The sequence below is a fragment of the Herpailurus yagouaroundi genome, unplaced genomic scaffold, assembly GCF_014898765.1.
Source record: "Herpailurus yagouaroundi ecotype Mexico unplaced genomic scaffold, PumYag 164, whole genome shotgun sequence".
Lineage (NCBI taxonomy): Eukaryota > Metazoa > Chordata > Mammalia > Carnivora > Felidae > Herpailurus > Herpailurus yagouaroundi.
The window spans coordinates 6,054,613-6,074,553 of record NW_024412405.1 but is presented as its reverse complement, the minus strand read 5'-3'; the positions used below and the strand labels follow the sequence as shown (position 1 = coordinate 6,074,553).

General features: G+C 46.4%; 1 protein-coding gene and 1 long non-coding RNA gene across 3 annotated transcripts in view; one reads left to right on the top strand and one right to left on the bottom strand.

Moving 5' to 3' along the window:
- The window catches only part of LOC121037733 (uncharacterized), an 11,987-nt gene extending 4,961 nt beyond the window's left edge, over positions 1-7,026 (top strand). The window contains exons 2-3 of the long non-coding RNA XR_005793949.1: positions 6,183-6,262; positions 6,925-7,026. This is a non-coding gene — a long non-coding RNA (uncharacterized LOC121037733). The remainder of the gene's footprint in view (positions 1-6,182; positions 6,263-6,924) is intronic.
- The window catches only part of EFNB2 (ephrin B2), a 45,500-nt gene extending 25,565 nt beyond the window's left edge, over positions 1-19,935 (bottom strand). Inside the window, exon 1 of one of the 2 annotated variants that reach the window (XM_040487100.1) lies at positions 19,667-19,935. In XM_040487100.1, the coding sequence (XP_040343034.1) occupies positions 19,667-19,788 (122 nt within the window). In that variant the 5' untranslated portion in view covers positions 19,789-19,935. The remainder of the gene's footprint in view (positions 1-19,666) is intronic. The other variant, XM_040487099.1, reaches the window with a different exon arrangement.
- Positions 19,936-19,941: the final 6 nt, after the last annotated feature.

Sequence of the window (19,941 nt, the reverse complement as noted above, 5' to 3'; positions counted from 1 at the left end):
CTCCGATTCTGTGTCTCCCTCTCTCTCTGCCCCTCCCCCGTTCATGCTCTGTCTCTCTCTGTCCCAAAAATAAATAAACGTTGAAAAAAAAAATTAAAAAAAAAAAATGTTCCCTAGATTGTGTATCCTTCATGGGAGGGCTTTTTTTTTTTTTTTTTCCTGGCTTCACTAAAGAATCACTGCAGATTTCCTCCCCGCCATGTAAGTAACTGCTTATGATGGTCTCTTCACACTCCCCAAATGCGAGTTCCAGCTTGGGCTGTGGCTGACGGGCTGAGGCCACGAACCTATGACACACGGGCCGGTCTGGCTGTGAGGACCAGCATGTTTTAGACTGTATTCTCAGAAGGCACAAATCACCTAGAAACTGGAAACTGTCAGTGATGAGGGAGTGACGTACGGGGAGGGTTAAGCCATGGGATGGCCTGGCAAAATGAAAGAGAAGGGCAGAAATCTCGAATTTCAATAAGCCTATCTGATATGCTCATAAAAACTAAATCCTGATGAAGCACCCTATTGCAAACACTTTGCAAAGTGTCTGTTTGCTTTTCAGAACACATTGTGGCAAAAAGTAAGCGACGATTTGATCCTTTTCCCTTTCAAGAATCCCTTAAACGAAAAAAAAAAAAAAAAAATCCCTTAAAGAAAAAAAAAAAAAAAATCCTTTAAAGAAAGGCCCAGCACTTCAGTGTTTTAAAGGTATACTTATTATATATATATATATATATATATATATATACACACACACACACACATAATATATATTTGCACATAAACTGGTTTATAGAACATGATTTATATATAATATAGTGTATGTAACATAAAAAATATATAATGTATATAAATACACGCATACATACTGATGAGACTATGGTTTCTCAGCAGAAACTGAGAGCCTGAATCATACATTTCTTGCCTACATTACGCACTGTGCACCGTCAAACCTCAGAAGCTCCTTTGCTTCCCAGGAACCCTCAGTTTCTAAGGCAACACGAGAGCAAAAAGAGAGTCAAGTGAGTGTAACAACTAAAGCAACCTATTTTGTGCCAGATGCGCCGAGCGACAAAAGTGTAAGGCTCTCCTCACCAGCAGGGCACAGTCTAGCTAGCTCCCTGAGGGCAGGCAGGTCCCGTGTGTCTGAATACTGAATGCCCGAGGGCCACATATGGCAAATGCTCAATAAATTACGTATTCATCAACAAAATACGTAAGAACCAGTGGAAGCTAAGAAAATGCACAAAGAAGTTCAAGTCCAATTACGTGCCATTGTCTATTTGTGGATCACAGGCATGGAAGAATTCTGTAGACAGGACCCCCGGGTGTTGGGACAGGGATGGACTGAGATGAGAGCAGGGATGGGATTTCCAAGACCTCATTCCAGGCCTGGCGGTCTTTCCGGAGAGCACGGAGTAGTGCAGACTGAGCTTGCGATCCATTCTTTCTGGAAGGATCTGTCAGCATGGCAGTCTTGTACAATCCCTTCCCATCTAAAATGCAGGGCACTTAGCCCCTCCAGAGTCACTAACAACAAAAACACCGCTGCTTTGGAGAACTTATTCTCGGCTACGCACCGATCAAAGCCCTTTACATCACATTATCTTCATTTAGTCACTGCACACGTACATGACATGCCAAACAGATGAAGACTCGCTGTGCCAAACACGCGACACGACAGGAAAAGCCCCCTTCCTTTGCACACTTTTCAGTTCTCGCTGCATCACATTACAGCATAAATCTGGTTTTGCGAGCCGCAAGTTTTTCTAAATTGAGGTTTGCATAGATAAGCCACGAGGCTAAGCAAAATGAAGAGAGAGTCAACGGGACACACAGGCTTCCAAGTGCCACGTGGGGCCTAACTCCATGCCAGGCATGTGCCTGAAGCCTGTTCCAGATGTGGTCAGCTGAGACCACGGCTCACAAAGGCGGCCATCTGGTAACCCTACCTGGCCCAGGAGGCTGTAAGCAAACAGGTGGGGAAGAAACTGACCAACTCTATGAAATTTGTGTTTTGATTAGAATGCCACGGACGGTCTCCTGACAATTCATGAGAATCCAAAATGTAAATGAAAACAAAATGGGGTGAATTTCTTAATACCACTTTTGAGTGGAAAACAATGCGTCCCATGTGTTAACATCAAGTCGGTAACCGTAGAGTTCTGCTTTTGAAGCTGGGTCATTTATATTTGGATTTTACTACCTCGAGATTGAGAGACCTTAACAATAAGTCAGACTACACAGCATAAACAATGCCCTGAATATTTCATAATATTTAGTAATACATTTCTCCTATTTTGACTTAGGAAGTGTTCAAAAAAACCCACAGAATGATGGGGGTGGCAATGGGCTAATTTCAAATCACTAACCTGGCTCTCCACGGTGGGGATCAGATACAGATTTCTTTTTGTGTGATGAAATAACCTTTACCTTCTAACCAAAAGGAGCACAGAGGAAAAGCCCCAGAGGTACAAGCCATGCCACGCAGGGGAGGCGGTTTTTATTAAACTATACGCAAACAAAAGTAGGTATAGGTGTCACTTAATAAAGTCTGCCGATTTCTAATCCCAAACAGAAAACAAAGACCTACAGGGCTTCGTGTCCTAGATAGGACAGAGACGGCTCCCTCTCTGAGCCAGCTACTCTTCTTGTTGGGAAGGAGAAGTCACATCTCCTGTCCATCAGGAGACCTGGGGCTCAGGGCTGCTTCCTGGAGTGGCGCGGGCTGGGCGTGTCAGTGGAGGGTTCCCCAGAAGGCTCTAAGAGGGGAAGGCTGGGCATAAACAGGCAGCTTCCATGGTTTTCCCCAGTGAGTCATTTCCAAGCAAGACAATAGATGTGATGGCTTTGAATCAAATATAGAGACAATAACGGAATAAAACAGAAACCCTACATAGGGTTTCCAAAGTTAAGCTGCATGAAATGAAAAGGTCTGATAGCAGAATGTTTTTTATCTTCTGATTACCTATCAAATGTAATCCAAGTTTTTTTTTTTTTTTAAAGTTATTCAGCAAACCAGACTCTAGTATTTCCCATAGGGAATACTTTGAATCAATCTAATAACTGAAATTAGACATTAATATTTAGTAATCTAAATTAGATCTCTAATAATCTAAATTAGACATTTCAAGTTCATATTCATTATTGTAGAAACTATTTATAATACAGCTCTCATGTGACATGATATTCCTTAATGTATTAATAATCCACACTGGGGGCACCTGGGTGGCTCAGTCAGTTAAGCATCTGACTTCAGTTCAGGTCATGATCTCACGGTTTGTGAGTTCAAGCCCCATGTCAGGCTCTGTGCTAACAGCTCAGAGCCTGGAGCCTGCTTCAAATTCTGTGCCTCCCTCTCTCTCTCTCTCAAAAATAAATAAAATGTAAGAAAAAAAATGTATTAATCCACGCTAGGTATCCATGCTTAAAAAACCAAAACAACAAAAACCCCAAGCATAATACATTTGAAGTATAAACCAGCTATTTCAGAGTTCAAGGGTCACAACATGCAATTTTCTCTGACAGACCAGAACATCACACGTGTGACCTCAAGTCTGGATTCCTCTGTTGACTCCTGTTATGTTACCAGGACTCAGAGGTGCCTGGGAAATAATCGGATGGAGGCAGGGGGCGCCCCATCAACTTCAAACCCTGGCCAGATGGAATGCGAGGACCCATGGGAAGTCAGGAGCGGAGATACTTAGGGATAGCTGTGTCGGGGAACCACAACTGCACCCCTAACCCCACGACAAATGCCCCATTTCCTCCCCTATCTGGTCCCGTATTTGTCCCTGACCATGACACCCACACCTCAGGACAAACATTCAATGACTTCCTACACTTTTCTTTGGAGTTGCCCACCCAAAATTAACCTAGAAGAATGGCCAAATTGTGGGATGGCCCCTTGATGCTGCTACAGTCTGTGAGAATCTACATGAAAATCAGAAGGCCTGGTTCTCCTGGGGGAAGCAATCCTGGGAAGGTCGACTGAAGACTATGCCAAACTGCTATATAAACAAGGGCAACTCAGTACATGGGAGCCGAATGCAAAAGTACCACGCTGACACGGAATAACAGAGATCAGAATAAGATGTAGACAGGACTGACCAGTTTCTGTGTCCAAATAACTGGGTCGGACAAACCCCCTCCAGCCAGACACGATGACAGTGCTTCTAATGTAAAAAAGTCTCAGCCCCGGTCAAGAGCCGTTTGTATTTGCTACTATGTACCTAAGAATCTATTTAAACATCTGATCTTTCTGCATAAGTAGGGCAGGTATCATCCACCTGAGAACAGGAACCCTGTCAAATCCTGCCAATGGGCAAACTGGGGAGACTGGGGACCCACCCATGATGTGCTTGCTACCTCAGGAGCACGCGACTGAGCGAAATAAGATTCATAAATGAACAGAGGTTACTTTTTTTCACGGAGGACTGATCTTTCCTTTCGTTTCAAAGTTACATCAGAGTATATGGTCGCGGCCAATTTCAGCTGCAAACATGCACGCTTACACAACGTGCCTTACACCATTCTGCTGACGACACAGAAAACATACACCGATGATCCAACTGAGGGCCTTTACCTGAGACTGCTTTGAGCTACCAGGTGGTAGATTTAGGGTGATTTTCAGCTTTCTGCATTTTTCACAATTTTCTGCAGTAAACATTAAGTGCTTTTGTGATCAGACCTGGGACATTACATTCAGCGTACAGAGAACAAACTGTAGCCTGTTCCCGATCAGTCTTTCCAAATGCTGGTTTTAAAAATAAGCACTTAAAATATTTAAAGCCTGCAGACGTTTTAACCTTTTTGGTGCACTTCCTTAGAAAGTAACTAAATAAAGTTATTATGGGGGGAAGTGTGGTCTATTTAAGAAGTCAGTTCCTGAGTCCACAAAAGCTTAGTAATTAGTGCACAAAAAGTGTATTCACATGAATGAAAAATACGGGATGGGTATGGTTTATGCTGAATCACTGCACTGCAGAACTCTGTCAGTTGGCTAACATTTGAGGGAATCTGAGTTCCAGCTTCAGAAGCAGGTTTGGCCCAGGAGCTGGCACCAAAAATCACATCGGATCGCGGAATGGGTTTATTTGCACGCCGGAGTTCTTGATTAAGTACGCTTTGCATTTACTACATTTTGGAAAACGTGCCCTTTTCCCAGAAGATGCTCCTATTTTTAATTAAACGTCAAAGACTGCAGAGAAAAGGAGCGGGTCTGTTTGTAAATTAGTCCCTTTTGAAATCTGAATGAGAAGGAGCCCTCTGTAGCTTGGCTGGCCCCTGGTGGGGCTTTCTGGTCACCCCTGACAAACGGCTCTGGGTTAGCCCAGACCCACGCGTGACCCGGAACGTCACTGTGCCCTGGGGGCCTCCCACGTCCACATGGGCTATTAGAGCATGGACACAGCAGCCCAAGAAGATCCCGTTCAGAAACACTCTGTGCACCAGAGAATAGAAATCCTGCAGAAGCAGGACTTCAGTTCGTATGTGGATTTCATCAGCGAGCAGAATATACTCCTCTTGTATCACTTTGTTTAATGCTAGATTGCTGCCACGGTTTAATAAGACCAGCTCTCTGAGTGCCCCGCACACAAGTGTTTCTTACAAAGGGAATAAATAAAAGCAGGGCCCGTGGCAGACAGAGGCAACATGGACCTGGACAGATACTTGGAAAAAGTTTCCTTTTTGTGGATAGCCCTTTACTGCCCCCTTTAGCACTTTCACATCAGAACAAGATTCTGCACAAACTTTCTCCGAAACCAGAGAGAGTGGGGTGTAGCTGTGGGGTGTCAGCTTTATCCAGAATTAGGTCACCAGATACCACGGCTCGGAGTAGCAGGTTAAAGGGCGAGTGCACCACGATCATATCAGTGGCTCTAAACCTCCAAGAAATAAGGCAGTCATTGGAGGTCTTAATTGACATTTTCTGCTTTAATTCGAAAGTGTATGGGTGCTGGGACAATGGCTTGTTTTCACAGGTGCCCCTTCTTTCACACTTTTCTCACACAAATATCATCTGCAACATGAACCTGATTTATTCAAGGAAAAGAAAGGGGGAATAAAAGCAGGCTGTACAATCTGGGACCATTAAAGTGTTATAAATCTAAGAGCTGAGTTGGGGGTGGGGGGTGAGGGGAGGGGTGCCTTTCAAGCTTCACACCAATGACAAGCAAAATCTTTTCCAGAAAAAGAAAGATGAGAAGCAGAGAAATCGCAACGCGCTGTGAGCCGGTGGATGAGCAAACCAGTTTACCAACTTTTCAAGGTGAGGAGTGTGCCTCTTTGTCTCTGTACACGCTGGAGAAAAAGCATTCAACTAGAGTCTAAAGGAGGAGTTTTCTTTCTAAAATCCTAATATGCAAAGCCAGAGGCCTCACTCTGGCCAATGACCTCAACTGGTGCTGCTGAGTGCTTTTATTTCAACTTAATCCACTTCCCTGTCGTCCTACAATTACTGTACGAGTCAAAATAATATTAAGTTTCACAGGCTGCAATGCTGCACAATTGAATGAAAACGGACTCCTTTTGATGTTAATCTTGTTTTTTATTTGTGACATAGTGCTCAAACATTGGTGGCTAAGGTGAATTTTATTTTAGAATGTTCAAATATTCTCATGGTTTAGGTTTCCATTCAGGAAAATAGCGCAAGTTATTTATTTAAGTTTTATCTGTCCCACTGTAATAAAAACTTCCAAGTCAGAGGGCAGTCTACAGCAAGCTGGGGTTGAAAAAGATATCTTCGCACACTTACGATGAGCAGCGAGTACTACAGACAACTGTTGAATCACTCTGTTATACACCTGACACTAACGTAACACCATGTTAACTATACTGGAATTAAAATGAAAAACTCAATAAAAAAAGAGAAAAAGATAGCTTTGTCTCTGTAAGTCAGACGCTGAGCATGTCACTGTTTTCCTTTCCCAGGTTCACAGAGAGGAGCTGATCTCTGCAACGGAATTAAAAACAAAGATCGGCCACTTGCAACAACAGCAACAAAACAATAGAGGTTTTTATTTATGGAACAGATCTAAGCTCCCCCCTTGTCTCAAAACTTTAAGAAAAGCCACCCCATGAAGTCTGTAGCTCGAGAAGGCAAAACTGGGGTGGCTGGGAGGCGCAGTGGGAAAGCAAGAGGGAAGTGAGTCACCCAGGCCAACTCTGTCCTGCTGGCTCATCCACTGGTCCCATTGGCGAAACAGGTATTTCAGAACCCTCAGAGGCAAGAGACGCTGCGAGCGTCTTTCCCAACTGGGATCTGTTTGCACCTGTAAGGTCTTGTTCCAAACGTGCTATTAGCAAGAGTCTATAAAGGAAGGTGGGACTCCTGCTATTTATAGGTGAGGCACCAGAAAGAAAAGTGGCTTTCACATCCATACAGAAGGAAATTCAAGGGGCATTTCCAGATGGTTCTCTGTTGTTTTAGAGAGAAGTGTGTGCATCCCCTTGCTCATCTACTTGAGTGGGAACATCGCAGACATGAAAGGCACATGTAAATCACAGAAGGGAGTGGTTTGGCATTTTAAAAACTGGAAGGAATGGGATTAAGATCTCCACGCACAGCAACATCACAGTCTAGAGTGTGGGCGTCTCTTCCTTCCATCTCTTTCTTCCCCATCATCACGGTTTTTTTTTTAATTCCAAAGAATCTTGCCTATTTAGAAAAGCAATTCACCCATGTTTCATGGGTGAATGAAAAACCTCTCCCGTTTGGTGGGGAAACGGCACTAAAAGAAAGAGGCACACCAAGAGGGTCCAATTCCTGCTCTTCAGGCTGGGGTGTGACCCCGAGACTGAGCCTGTTGTGTTTACTGAGGGATGCCCAGCCCTCCACCCCACGGCCTTGCACAGAGTGGGCTGCTCAGAATGAACACTTGGATAAGTAAGGTTTAAGAAGAGACAAAACTCGCTTCTCTCCTGATAGAAGCCTGCCAACACAGCTTACAAGGCCGTGTGCCATCGCTTTACAACCAACCACCTAAATGCCTGCCTCCTGTGCCCTTCCTTCTTCCCGGGCTCCGGAGGAGGGTCAGGGACAGGTGTGCTGGGGGCACTGGGCAGGACACAGCCCAGAGTGGGGGAGGGGGGAGGGAAGGAGGAAAGCAGGTCCCACGGCGGGCAGGTGGGTCCTGCTGACATCACACAGGAGTCAAACCTGACCGGCTGGAGACTTGCACGCAGATCCCCCCGAACGGTATTTTATGAAAAGGTCCACGGCGCTCTGCTCTAACTGTGCGCAATACATTTCCTGCTCTGTCGCCACAAGCAGCTCGGATGCGGCTTCACCAAAACACAAAAGTGCACAGGAATTCAATACTCTTAAGCTATTCAAGCAGGCCGCGTGACTGAGTTAAATCGAAGGACACGGGACACGGACAAACGAGGAGGACGCCCTGGGCCCTGAACTCTGGCCTGGCTGAGACCTGTAGCCGGCTGCGGGGTCCGCAGGTGAGCAGACGTCGAGGTCAGGTCCTGGGGAAATTGAGGAACCTCCTTCTGGAGGCAGGAGAGGCCCAGGCTGCCTGGCTTCCTAAAACAAACTGCTCCGAACTCGCAGAACATCAAAAGCCAGATGGGATATACTGAATGGATCCACAGGCAAGAAGCCAGAATCCCAGTTTGCTGTAGAAATAGGCCTGGACTTGATTTGAGTCTTCTCAGCTCTGACAAGCTGGAAGCTGGCCCGGGTCCCAAAATCCAAAATAAAATGGCATTTAATTGTGACTAGACTCTAAAAAAGATGTCATCCTATCTCCTTAGCCTGACACACACCCGTGGCACCTTACCAAATGCAGCCCTCCTCGGGAAGCCGACCTCTTCTCCCAGCAAAGAAATGATCAAATATTTAAAATTTTTAAAAGGAAATGTTAATAGTCAAAGAAACAGTACTCGATAAGTGCATTAATATTACATACTTTCATAACGGTCTAGTTTCCATTGGGTAGGACTTTGTTATCAAAGATTCAAAGGATCCATTTAGAATTGTAATAGCCATCATGGGAAAGGTTATAAATCAAGATCGACATGGAAAGGATTATACCTCAAACTTTTTTTTTTTTTAAACCCACCATGCATGCACTGTTTTTGGTAAACGTAGGCTTAATTTAGTTACACGATTTCTAATTACTCCGTGCCATCACATGAGAGAGAGAGAGAGAGAGAGAGGCAGAGAATTAAGAGAAAGGGTCCCGGAAGCAGAGGAACCAGAGGAACCAGGTTCAAACGCAGACGGTACCACTTATTAGCCATATGACTTTGGGCGAGTTAATTAATGTGCCTTGGTTTCCCCACCGATATCACAGGAGTCATCAAAGCACCTCCCTCAGACAGTTACTGTGAAGGTTTAATGAGTCAGTATTTGTCAGCTGTTGGAGTAGCATCTGGCACATGGAAGGAGCTCTGTACCACTGTGGTTAACACCAACTGTGTCCACCAGGTGAGTAGGTTTCTAAAGAAGTAACATGTAACATTAATGCAAAAAATGCTACTCTTCTGCCCATCCCTACAGGTTGCATTCATGCATGTGTTCAACAACACGATCTCTTACTTCATCCTGTACTAGGATCCACAAAGCGGATTCAGCCCAGGCTCTGCTCAGTCCATGGTGGAGAAACTGATTTCTTCAGTGTTATAAATGTTACAACAAAGCATCAGGGGTCGGGTCAGGGAAGAGAGGAGAGAGCGCCTACTTTACGGTAGAGAGGAAATAACGTGCTTCATATAACAAAAAAGTCTTAAAGAATGAGTAGAAGTCTGGCAGGTGAACCCGATACAACACAACAAACCTTGAAAGGTGAACATGGCATTTTGTAATCTTTATTCACATGTCATTTTTACGTATTCTGCATTTGTATACGGTAGGCAAAGTAAACCATAGCCAGGCGCACAGATATTCAATTAGTTTTTATTAACAATAGTTGACATTTATGGCTTCATTGTGCCAAGCACAGAGCTAAGCTCTTTTAATCCTGACCACAATTTTATTACTCTTTTATTCAGCACTATTAGATTACCGCCTCCATTTTAGAGACGGGACACGGAGGTTACTCCCCTAGTTACACAGTAAAAAAACAGCTGCACTGGGACCGGCCCCAAACAGCCAGATTCCGAAGCATGTACTCTTAGCTCTTAACTCGGTGAAAACAGCACTTGCCTGGTTGTCTTTGCTAAATCAAATCGCCCGACCTTTCCGTTACCATCACATGCGTCTTGAACCAGGAGGCACTGCTAATTGTCCTATTAGGAAAGGTAGCTGAAATCACTGTTGGCATCCCCCCATTTGCCTCATTTGTAGGGTCTGTCTTTGAGCTACGCTCACATGTATGAAGTGCTGTGGGTGCTCACGGATGTACCCTTGACGGACACACACACTCTGAGCTGTGGTGCTACTGCTCTGACTTGCTTCCTGCATATTTCAGAGACCTCCTGGGACGACACCTCCACCACGGCTTCCCTCTCCTTGCCTCAGAATTTAAGTCTCTTGAGGGTAGAGACAGTCCTTTCTCTCATCAGTAACGGGGCCTCAGAGTTAACAAATGCCTGTTGACTACATCAATGCTTTATCCATTGGGGATGACCGAGATGATCCCTATGGCCTCCAGCAAGGCCAGGACCACAGATTTCTTCAAAGATTCCAAAACAACCTTAGAAAATTATGAGCTAATGTTGAGCTGTTTCCAAAAAAAAGAAAAAAAAGAAAAAAGAAAAAAAAAGGTGATTGAGGGCAGTGGTTCTCAAGGTGTGGTCTCAGAGTGGCATCAGCATCAGCTGAGAGCTGGTAAGACGTGTAAATTTCAAGCCCTGCCCAGACCTTGGGAAGGTAGAACTCCCGGGGTGGGGTCCAGCAAAACCCTGTTTTAACAAGCCCTCCAGGTGACTGTGTGCCACTAGGGCCACTGCTCTGGAGGGTAGAGCTCTAGTAATAGGTGCCATTTCAGCACAACACGAGCAGCCATAAACACACATCTGGGTTGTGTCTGGCCATCGGACTAATTCTTATTGGATGTCACTGCTAGCTAGTAGTAGGTGTGGGGACTGCCAAAATGAAACAGCTCTTGCCCCCACCTCTTAGGGATAGAGAGGGCCCTAACGGGGATTAAGGCTTGCAGTATGAATCATGACAGCACAGTGTATAAGGTTTTCTATACCCTAGTTATTTAACTAAAGTGCTGTGGGATTATGGAGAGAAGATTTAAAGAAATTATGTCTGATCTGTCATAAAGAGGGCACTCATCTAGGGGAATCTGTAAGCTCTATTAGTCCATTATAATGAAGATCCATCTATAGGAAGGAAGATCCTTCCTATAGACAAGGGGAATTCGGGGCTAACAAGAGCTTGTTTTTATCTAAGATGTACCCCCAATTTAGTTCTGGTAGTTAGATAAAAACTGGCATTTTCTAACTTCTTTGGCAGGGAAGTTACATTCTGAGCTGGCCCTGAACACGACCGGCCTGGGCCCACTCATTCGTAAGACAGTTGTGACTCAAGGCAAATGTTTCAGGCCACTGTGAGCCAGCTCAACTAGTGGAAAGAGCAAAGCACCATGATTCAGAGGCATTTCATCAGGTGGTGGAACCACGCTGTGCCTCAGGTCACCCGTGGGAACCATACAGACTGCAGAGAAGCTGGAAACTCTGATACGCCAGAGGTGAGGCGTCCTGAAGGGAGTGTGGCTGGGGAGTAACAGAGTGGGCAGACAGCAGGGTGTTGCACCTGACACACACACACACACACACACACACACACACACACACACACACGGGCGTTGCATTACAAGCACACACCCTGTAAGTACCACCCAAGCCAAAGGCCCGTCCACCATCACTTTCTTCCAATACAAACACGTTGCCTCTACTGGTGTCAACAATGAAGAGTGGCACTTATCATTCTGGGGTGACATGGGAGGAATCCGTACACTCTCAGCAACTACTAGAAGACCTCTACAAGGACTGGAATTAAAACTGGACGTAAATGAGCTTACATTGGGAAAATAAACTGGACCATTCCATGGTTTCACACAGAAAGCACGAAGCCTCAATAGCACTGGAGAAACCAGAGCTTTCAAAGCAAAGCACGTCACCCGTGGTTCATTCCGAGCGTCCTGAACGTCTGCCCGCCACTGAGCTCTTGGAACCTTTACCTATCCGTGCTTTTGGAGAAAGAACATAGTAAACTATTAATACTTCACTGTAGCCATTTCTCCCTTCATATTCTGGGTAGAGAATTACTAAGGGCTTGTTTTTCCTTAATGGAGTGTTCTCCTACCAGGTTTTTTTTTTTTTCCTTTTTTTAATTCAGCAGGCATGCACTCACCAGCCACAAAATGCTTTGAACTAGAATTACACGTTTGAGTTTATACAGGAAAAAGGAAAATAAAGAGGCCCTGCCAATTCTCTGCAGGAGCAGCAGGAAGAGGTTCACCTGGCACTCAGCGTGCGTGGAAAACGTGTCATAACTGATCACCTCCTTTTTTTCACCAGCACACCAGATCCAACCATCCTTATCTCTAGGATTGCTGAAATACGCTCATGCAGGTAGAAGGAGCGGCCTGAAGGCACCACATGTCGGTCAGCGGACAGAGGCAGGGCTCCCCGGTTCCATGTAATCACTTTAACCCCCAGTTCCTAGCAGAAAGCCCGAGGCCAGGGCAATTCAGCTTCTCCTTTTGTCATTTGCCTGCCATAAATATGCACCAGTCTGCATATGAAAAGCTGAAGGAGGCCGCAAGCTTGCTGGACATTTATCATGCTCTGTTCCCTGTTAACAAGCAAATACTTTAGCTGAATGGGCCATTAGCAATCATTGTCAAACGTAGAATGCAAGGTGCTTGGATGTGACCAGCTTGTAAATTAGGGGGTGTCCCTTCTCTTTGGCGAATCTAGACAAGTGCAAAGGATCTTTTGATATGGATTACTGAATTAGACTGGAAAGGAAGGTAAAGTCCGCAGGCACTGGACCTGGGCGAGTGCAGGTGCAATAATTTTTAAATTGTTTGTGACCTATGAAAGCTACATAGTAATGACCAGAACAAACAGGCGACAAATCCCAGCGCCAAGCAGAGGGTCGGGTCGGCTGACCATTAGGAACCAAATCGACCCAATGGGTCTGGAATAGAGTATTTAAGATTTGATGCAGATCTCAGACGCTCACAGGAGGAGTTAGTCTAGAAGGGCCCCATGTTGCTGTTAAAGGGAACAGCATGGAACCCTCTTCATCCACTCCATCAAGAAAGGCACTGAGGGTGTTTGTAGCTTTTGGGATTGTCAACGTCTTAAGGGTTCAGACTCTCCTAAAGAAATGCTGAGACTCTTCTAAAATGCCAAACAGGAGGCAATAAAGCAAATATTTCCTCTCTGGCCCAACCCGACTGGCGGATGTCACTCCGCTTGTAACCCAATCATGGTTTTGTGTTTTGTTTAAGGACTAAAATGGAAAGTGTGGAAGGCAGAAACAAAAGTCCAGTTTACTCCCAAGATTGTTCAAGACAGAAGGCAGTAAGACCCTACAGCACAGCGATTCTTTTTGTGTTTGTTTTTAACTTTCAAGCGGAGCAGCGCTAACACTTTACAATCCTATCCCTAGGTGAAGGGCAACCATCCCATTCAACTCTAAGGTGAAAACTCACATCCATGAGTAAAACATCCTCTAGATAGAGCCCATTGGTTTGGTCCTATTGGATTACTGCTGATTTGAATGAAAACACCCCCCACCCTGGTACTTATTGTATTACATATTCTTTTCCAGGGTGGGAAGGACCAACCCTGGAGGAGAGCTCTCTGGCTGAGGGAGAGGGACAATATGGAAAGTTTACCTTTGCTTCTCCCATGCAGGGGGATGTGGCACCGGGTCTGAAACATGGCTACAATCCAAAGGTCTCCCTTTCTTTGCGGGTAGCGCCAGCCTTACCTTCCCCTCTGGTTTCTGAGCCTTCCCAGCATGGCCCTGCCTCAAGCCCAAACAGATGTAGGCAAGGACCGCCAAGGGCAGTTAATCCTACAGAATGGCCGCCGCTGTCAGGCCAGGAGTTAAAAGGGAAAATCTTGCAGGCTTTCACCGCGGCGCTGATCCGAAGTTTTAATCAGCCCCGTATCTCAACCGCTAGGAAAAAGGGCGGCCAATGAAATCTACCTTGGCCATATTATCCACCATCAATGAGCAAGAACTGAGCAGCTTTTCTTTGCTGCTTGAACCATCCCGGGCCACAAGTAGGGCTTTCATACTTTCTAATCCGAGTTTCCAAGTCTGTGTGGTTCTCACATAATAGCCAACAGCCTGGAGCAAGGGCCTGCGCTTCGACACCCTTTTCAGGGACGTGTCATTTCCAACATCAAGCTAATCTATATGTTGCCATGGCTTCACCCTTTATCTGCCTTTACATCTTATGAACTGCATGGACTTACCACATTATTTTTATCTGAAAGACAGAAAATGGTGGTTTTATTGCCATACAATCAGATTACTGCCGCTGGTTTCTCTATGCCTTTTTACCATACTTCAATCAAAAGGGATCAGTTTCTTTATACTCTGCCCTTGATTTACATTACATCTGTAAAGACCTAGTCTGGGTTGTAATCCCCTTATTAACTATGACCAGGGTTGATTTGCCTAAAAATAAAAGCAAATTGTGTCAGACCCTTTCACTTTGTTTTTGATTCGGAACTACAAAATGGATTACTGAAGAAATCTTCAGAGTTCACACGGCTAGCATAGCACTGAATTTAAAACAAGAATTAAACAAGTTAAACAGGGGGCCGTGTCAACGGTTTACATTTTCCATCATGGGAGAAGGACTGAGTTCCTTATGTCTTTGTATTCTCTGGCTTTACAGAGACAATGAAGCCACAGGAGTTTTCCCAAGCTGTTCGGAACACTGTCCCCTTCGCCATCCTTCTCTTCGCTTTTCTTCTATCCCTCTCCCAGCCCCATTCTAATCCCATCCCTAAAAAAAAAAAAAAAAAAAAAAAAAAAAAAAAAAAGGTTGGGGAGGGGGGAGCTCTTCCCTGAAAGAGCTAATTCCTGCCTAGAAGCTTATAGCTCTATGGGTTCTGCATATTTTAATCAAAATATTTTAAACAGTTGAACACTCCTATTTAAGGCTCTCCTTCACTGCACAAAGGCTGAGCTCATAAGCAAATCTATGTAGATGTATGATAAGTGACCTGAAAAACAGGCCCTTTATGTCAGCAGCCAACGAAAGCAGAGATTAGACAGACAGAAGTGCCATTTTCATCACTATTTTTCTTACAAGAGCCCTGCTTTTTGTCTACTTTGTGAAGGAACGGTTTAAGAATAAAGTTTTCATAAGACGGTAAGGAAATATCCTTCCTACAACAACAACAACAACAACAACAACAACAATAACAATATCCTTTTTTGCCGAGGGTCCACAGTCTGTATTTCCTTTCCCTGCCACTCCCATTCCTATGACGCATGGCTGCAGTCACGCTGGGATCTCAGATCGTCCCCATTAGGCAGACGCTCTGGGAAACATCACACTAAGGTAGATGTCACCCTCAGCCTCCTGCGAGCCACCCAAAGCGTTTCAGGGGAAGGCAAGGTGGCAGGGATTGACTTGCACCCGCTGCTGCAGTGTCCCTCTGAGGATAATTACTGCACTGATCCACCAAGCAAAGGTTTTCTCTCAGGAAATTTACAGACAAGAGGTTTTACAATAAGTAATCGAAATGCACCGATGACTCTTCAGCCAACTCCACATGGAGAAACCATGCCCATCTATAGTTTTCAGCTGGTCCGGGGGATGGTGGCTAATCCACCTGTCCTTCTTCTGCCCAGGACTCAGAAACGTTCGGGAAATTTGCAGTCATTTGCATTTCTTTACATCCATAGGACAAGTGTCAACAGCTACGCTTTGTGAAAGATTTAGAACCGAGTGCTTAACAAATCATCTTAACCTCCAGCTCCCGTTTCTGAGGCTTGAAGCTGTAATTGGCGAGGTTAAAAAGTGCAGTCCCTAGACACACGATTCCCAAATAAATTCTCTTCTCGCCTGAAAAGGAGGCGACCAGGCATGTGGTGAGATATCGCTTTAGCTCCGTCTTTGTGCTCGCCCTGGCTCAGTTGTCCTGTGGAACAACGACAGTCCATTACCTATAGTTTATCATCCTGACAAAACGTGAGGAATGTGGATGGTAAAGCACTAACAATTTCACCCCTGGTGTTTTGTGCTTTTTTCTCTCTATATTAAAACCGACAAGATTAACCCAAACGCAAACTGTGGAGCATAGTTCAAGGGGCTATTCAATCCGTGTTGAATGTGCATTTGTTTATCTACAAAAATAAGAATTTCAGACACAATGGAAGGCAGGCTGGCTTATATATGGTATTGAATGGACTGTTTAAACAGCACTATCCTTTGTAGTTTATTTTATCAATCTCTGACAGGTCCGTATTTATTCAGAGCCTGACTGTGGTGGGGCCCACGTATCATAGGTTATCTGGATATTATCCAGCCATTCTTTTGTATCAAGTCAATCAATACCAGGAATTCAGCATTCTGCAGGGAAAAATGACATGAGAAAAGAAAAAATGATTTGCTAACTAACCAGTATATAGTGCACAGGGAACAGTGCCCCTAGCCAAAAGAAATTAATGCTCGGCTGAAATCTTCAACAAAGTCAGTGCAATTCATTGCAGAATGCCACACCAATACAGCCTTGCCTCTGACGTGGGCATCCTTTTAGAAGAGGCAACTATTTGATTCTGGCAAAAACATCACGCTCCTTAAAGCTGTTCTGCTGAAATGTTAATTGGAAATGAAAGCTAGGCTTTGCTATTCTCTGCCGAGTTGGGGTGGGGGGTGGGGGTGGTGGAGAGGCTGAAACAACCTGATGGGCAAAAACTGAGGCAAGCCTACCAGCGCCTGTGCATGAGATGTGGGTGACCCACCTCGCAGGGCCGCCGCTAATGTTTCAGCATACATAACTTCTTTTGATTGCTGTATAAACTCTCGGGGATGGGAGCAGCAGACAGTGTGATTCAAGTAGTTATGGAGACAGTGAACTTACAAAGGATTTTCTGGACCCTGCATCCAAACAGCTGCTCACGCTCCCTATGTCGACCACCTGCTAAAAAAGCTGACCTCCGAATGAAACAAATCTAATTACTGATGGCTGCTTCATTACAAATGAATTGTTCCACAGTTCATACGAACTGATGTGAAACTTCCATGCATTTGATTACCTTCCTGCCACATCGCATCTACTGACTGAAACTTTTCCCTGGAAATAAATACGCAACTTCCCCAAATAAAGCAACCCCTTGGCACGAGGGGTTTTTATTCATTCTCCAACTGAGAAAAGGCTCTTTCATATCATTCCTCCAGGAAGAAATCTTTCTGACCTCTCAAGCTAGCATTCACAGTTGCATACTTTCTTAAGTAGACCTTTTCCAGGGACAAATTATCCAGTCCTCCAGGCAAGGCATTATCATGACAATTTTAAAAGAAATTCTACTCTTAAGGACCGGAGCCGTCATAGCCAACAGAAACCTCATCAGGGCAGGGAGGCAGGCTTCTCCAAAATGCAGGCCTCCAGCAGGTCTCCACATCTGTGGCCAAAGCACAGAAAAACAGTAATCCTCATCATCCGGACGGTGGGTAAAATACCAGTCGCCTGCCCCCACCCCAAATACAGCAGGAAAAGAAAATATTGATGTCCATGGTGGGGAATAATCATGGTTCTACATTTTTTTCCAAGAAGGTTATTTCTAATCTTCCTCCGGGATACACACCAAGGAGTAAACACGGTGACACATAGATACTGAGCTGAGCAATGGAAGGCTTAATGGGAGTTTCTTCCGACGAGATTTAAATGTAAATATTAAATCCTGGTGGAGGGGAGCGGGGGAGGGGAAGCAGCCTCCCCAAACAATCCGTCAGTGAAAGTGCAAAGTGGAGCGGAGCAGACAGCCCGGGGGAAGAGGTGAGGGCTGGCGCCGGCAGCATTGCGCGTGGAAGAGTGACCTCTGTAGGCGCAAAGCGAACACTGGCTGGCCTCTTCCCTGCTCGCCCAGCCCCGGCTCCCGGACCGCCTGGCCCGGACGCCGGCTGCTGCACGCGGGGCTGAGCCCGGCGCCTCCCCGCACCACCCGCTGCCTCACCACTCCGGATCTGCGCGAAGATGTCACCGCGACTACTTTCTCAACAAATACAAATCTTATGTTAAGGGAAAACAGCAGTCCCTACAAGACCAGGCGGATGGAAGGGGACCGCACGGAGTAACTTTTAACGGGGAGCAGTGTTGCAAAGTGCCATCTAGCATCATGCAAGAATGTGTTTAATCCGATTTATCGCTGTGACGTTTCTTGCCTTTGTAATGGGGAACTCTTGGTAAACATGTTGGCAGATTTGAAATTTATCACTTTTAAAAGAGTGGATGCAATTCTTTAATTAAAATGTGGTTTGTAAATCAATCCCTCTTCTCTTTACTCCTAAACCCATGGCCAACTTGCCTGTCTTCAATTAGGCCATTGGTTTTCCTTCTGATCTCAAAGGCTTACTCCAGGAACCGGCCAATGTTTCCACACTTTCCCCAAGTTTCCCAAGGCTAAAATCCCATGATTCTGTAAGACATTTCTGGATCTGATTCGAAATGTATCCCAAGGAGGAGCTAATACGCAGAACTGAATGTACAGGTAACTAACTAGGAGTCACCGCCGGGTATATTTAGGGAAAAATCGCCTTTTCTAAATTCTAAATGTGTCGTATGCTGGTAGCTTCCGCTGAAAGTTAATCTTCACCAGGCCTAGCTTTCTCCTAGCTACACTGCTTGATAAAACCAAATCGGATCCAAGGACCCCATTTCTACACAGGCTTCCCAAGCGCCAAGGCTTCAGAGGCCGTGTCGACTGGGCAGGGCCTTAAGCTTTTGCAGAAAGCGCCCTTAAATTCAAGTCAACTAAAAGGACCGCGCAGAGTTCGGGGCCGCTGGTTTAGCAACGGAGGGAGAAGCCGACGTGCAGAGAGCTCTCCGGGAGAAGCCTAAGGCCCGTCTCCCCAGCGGGGAGGAGAGGGCTCGCCGCCCGAGTTCTCCGGTGGAGCTGGCGAGCTCCCCGCGCACCCTCGGGCAGGCGGCGGGGGGCCGAGGCGCGCGGGCTCCGGGGCGCAGAGGGCGGCGGGGGACCGCAGGCTCCGTCCCCGGGGGCGCGCTCCTCTGGCCCGGGCTCATCGCCGCCGCCCGCCTGCGGGGATCCGACCGCGCTCCGGCGCTCCCGGAGAGCGCAGCATCCCCTCCTCTCCCCGCAGCCCGCCAGCGCCTGCGCGCCGGCCAGCCCGGTTTGTGGCCATGTTCTCCGTCCTCGAAAAGAAGTGAGGGTCAGGTACCGCCATCGGATACTTTCCCGGACGTGACAGCCTAGCCGCCGAGGGCTTTTTAGCACACACCCCCACCCCCCGGGAGCTCATGGGGGAAGAAAGGCGGGGAGGGCGCCCCTTAGAACCAGAGCTCCGGCTGGAAAGCCGAACGAAGAGTTCCACCAAGTAAAATGTGGCGAGGGTGGGGGCCAGGGAACTTGGGGTGCGGGGAACCGGGGTTCCAGACACAGGCTCCGAGGCTCCGCGGCTCAGCCCTTCCTCCCGCCCGGAACGGCGCAACGCGGCGAACCCCCAGGCGGGGACCGGGGGGGGGGGGGGGAATCGCGGACACCACTTACTTGGAGTTCGAGGAATTCCAATAGATGGGCTCTAAAACTATCGACCTGGAAATGGCAGTTCTGCATAAAACCATCAAAACTCCCCAGCAGTACTTCCACACGGAGTCCCTCCTCGCGGCCATGGCCAAGCCGCTCCCAGCTCCGCGCACTCCGGACGACGGAGGGAATGGGCGCAGGCCGGAGCCCCAATCCTCGGGGCACACAAGGGGGAGACGGCAGGCAGCTCCGGGGCGCGCCGAGCAGCTCCAGGCGTCGCCGAGGTCGGGGGGCGCTCC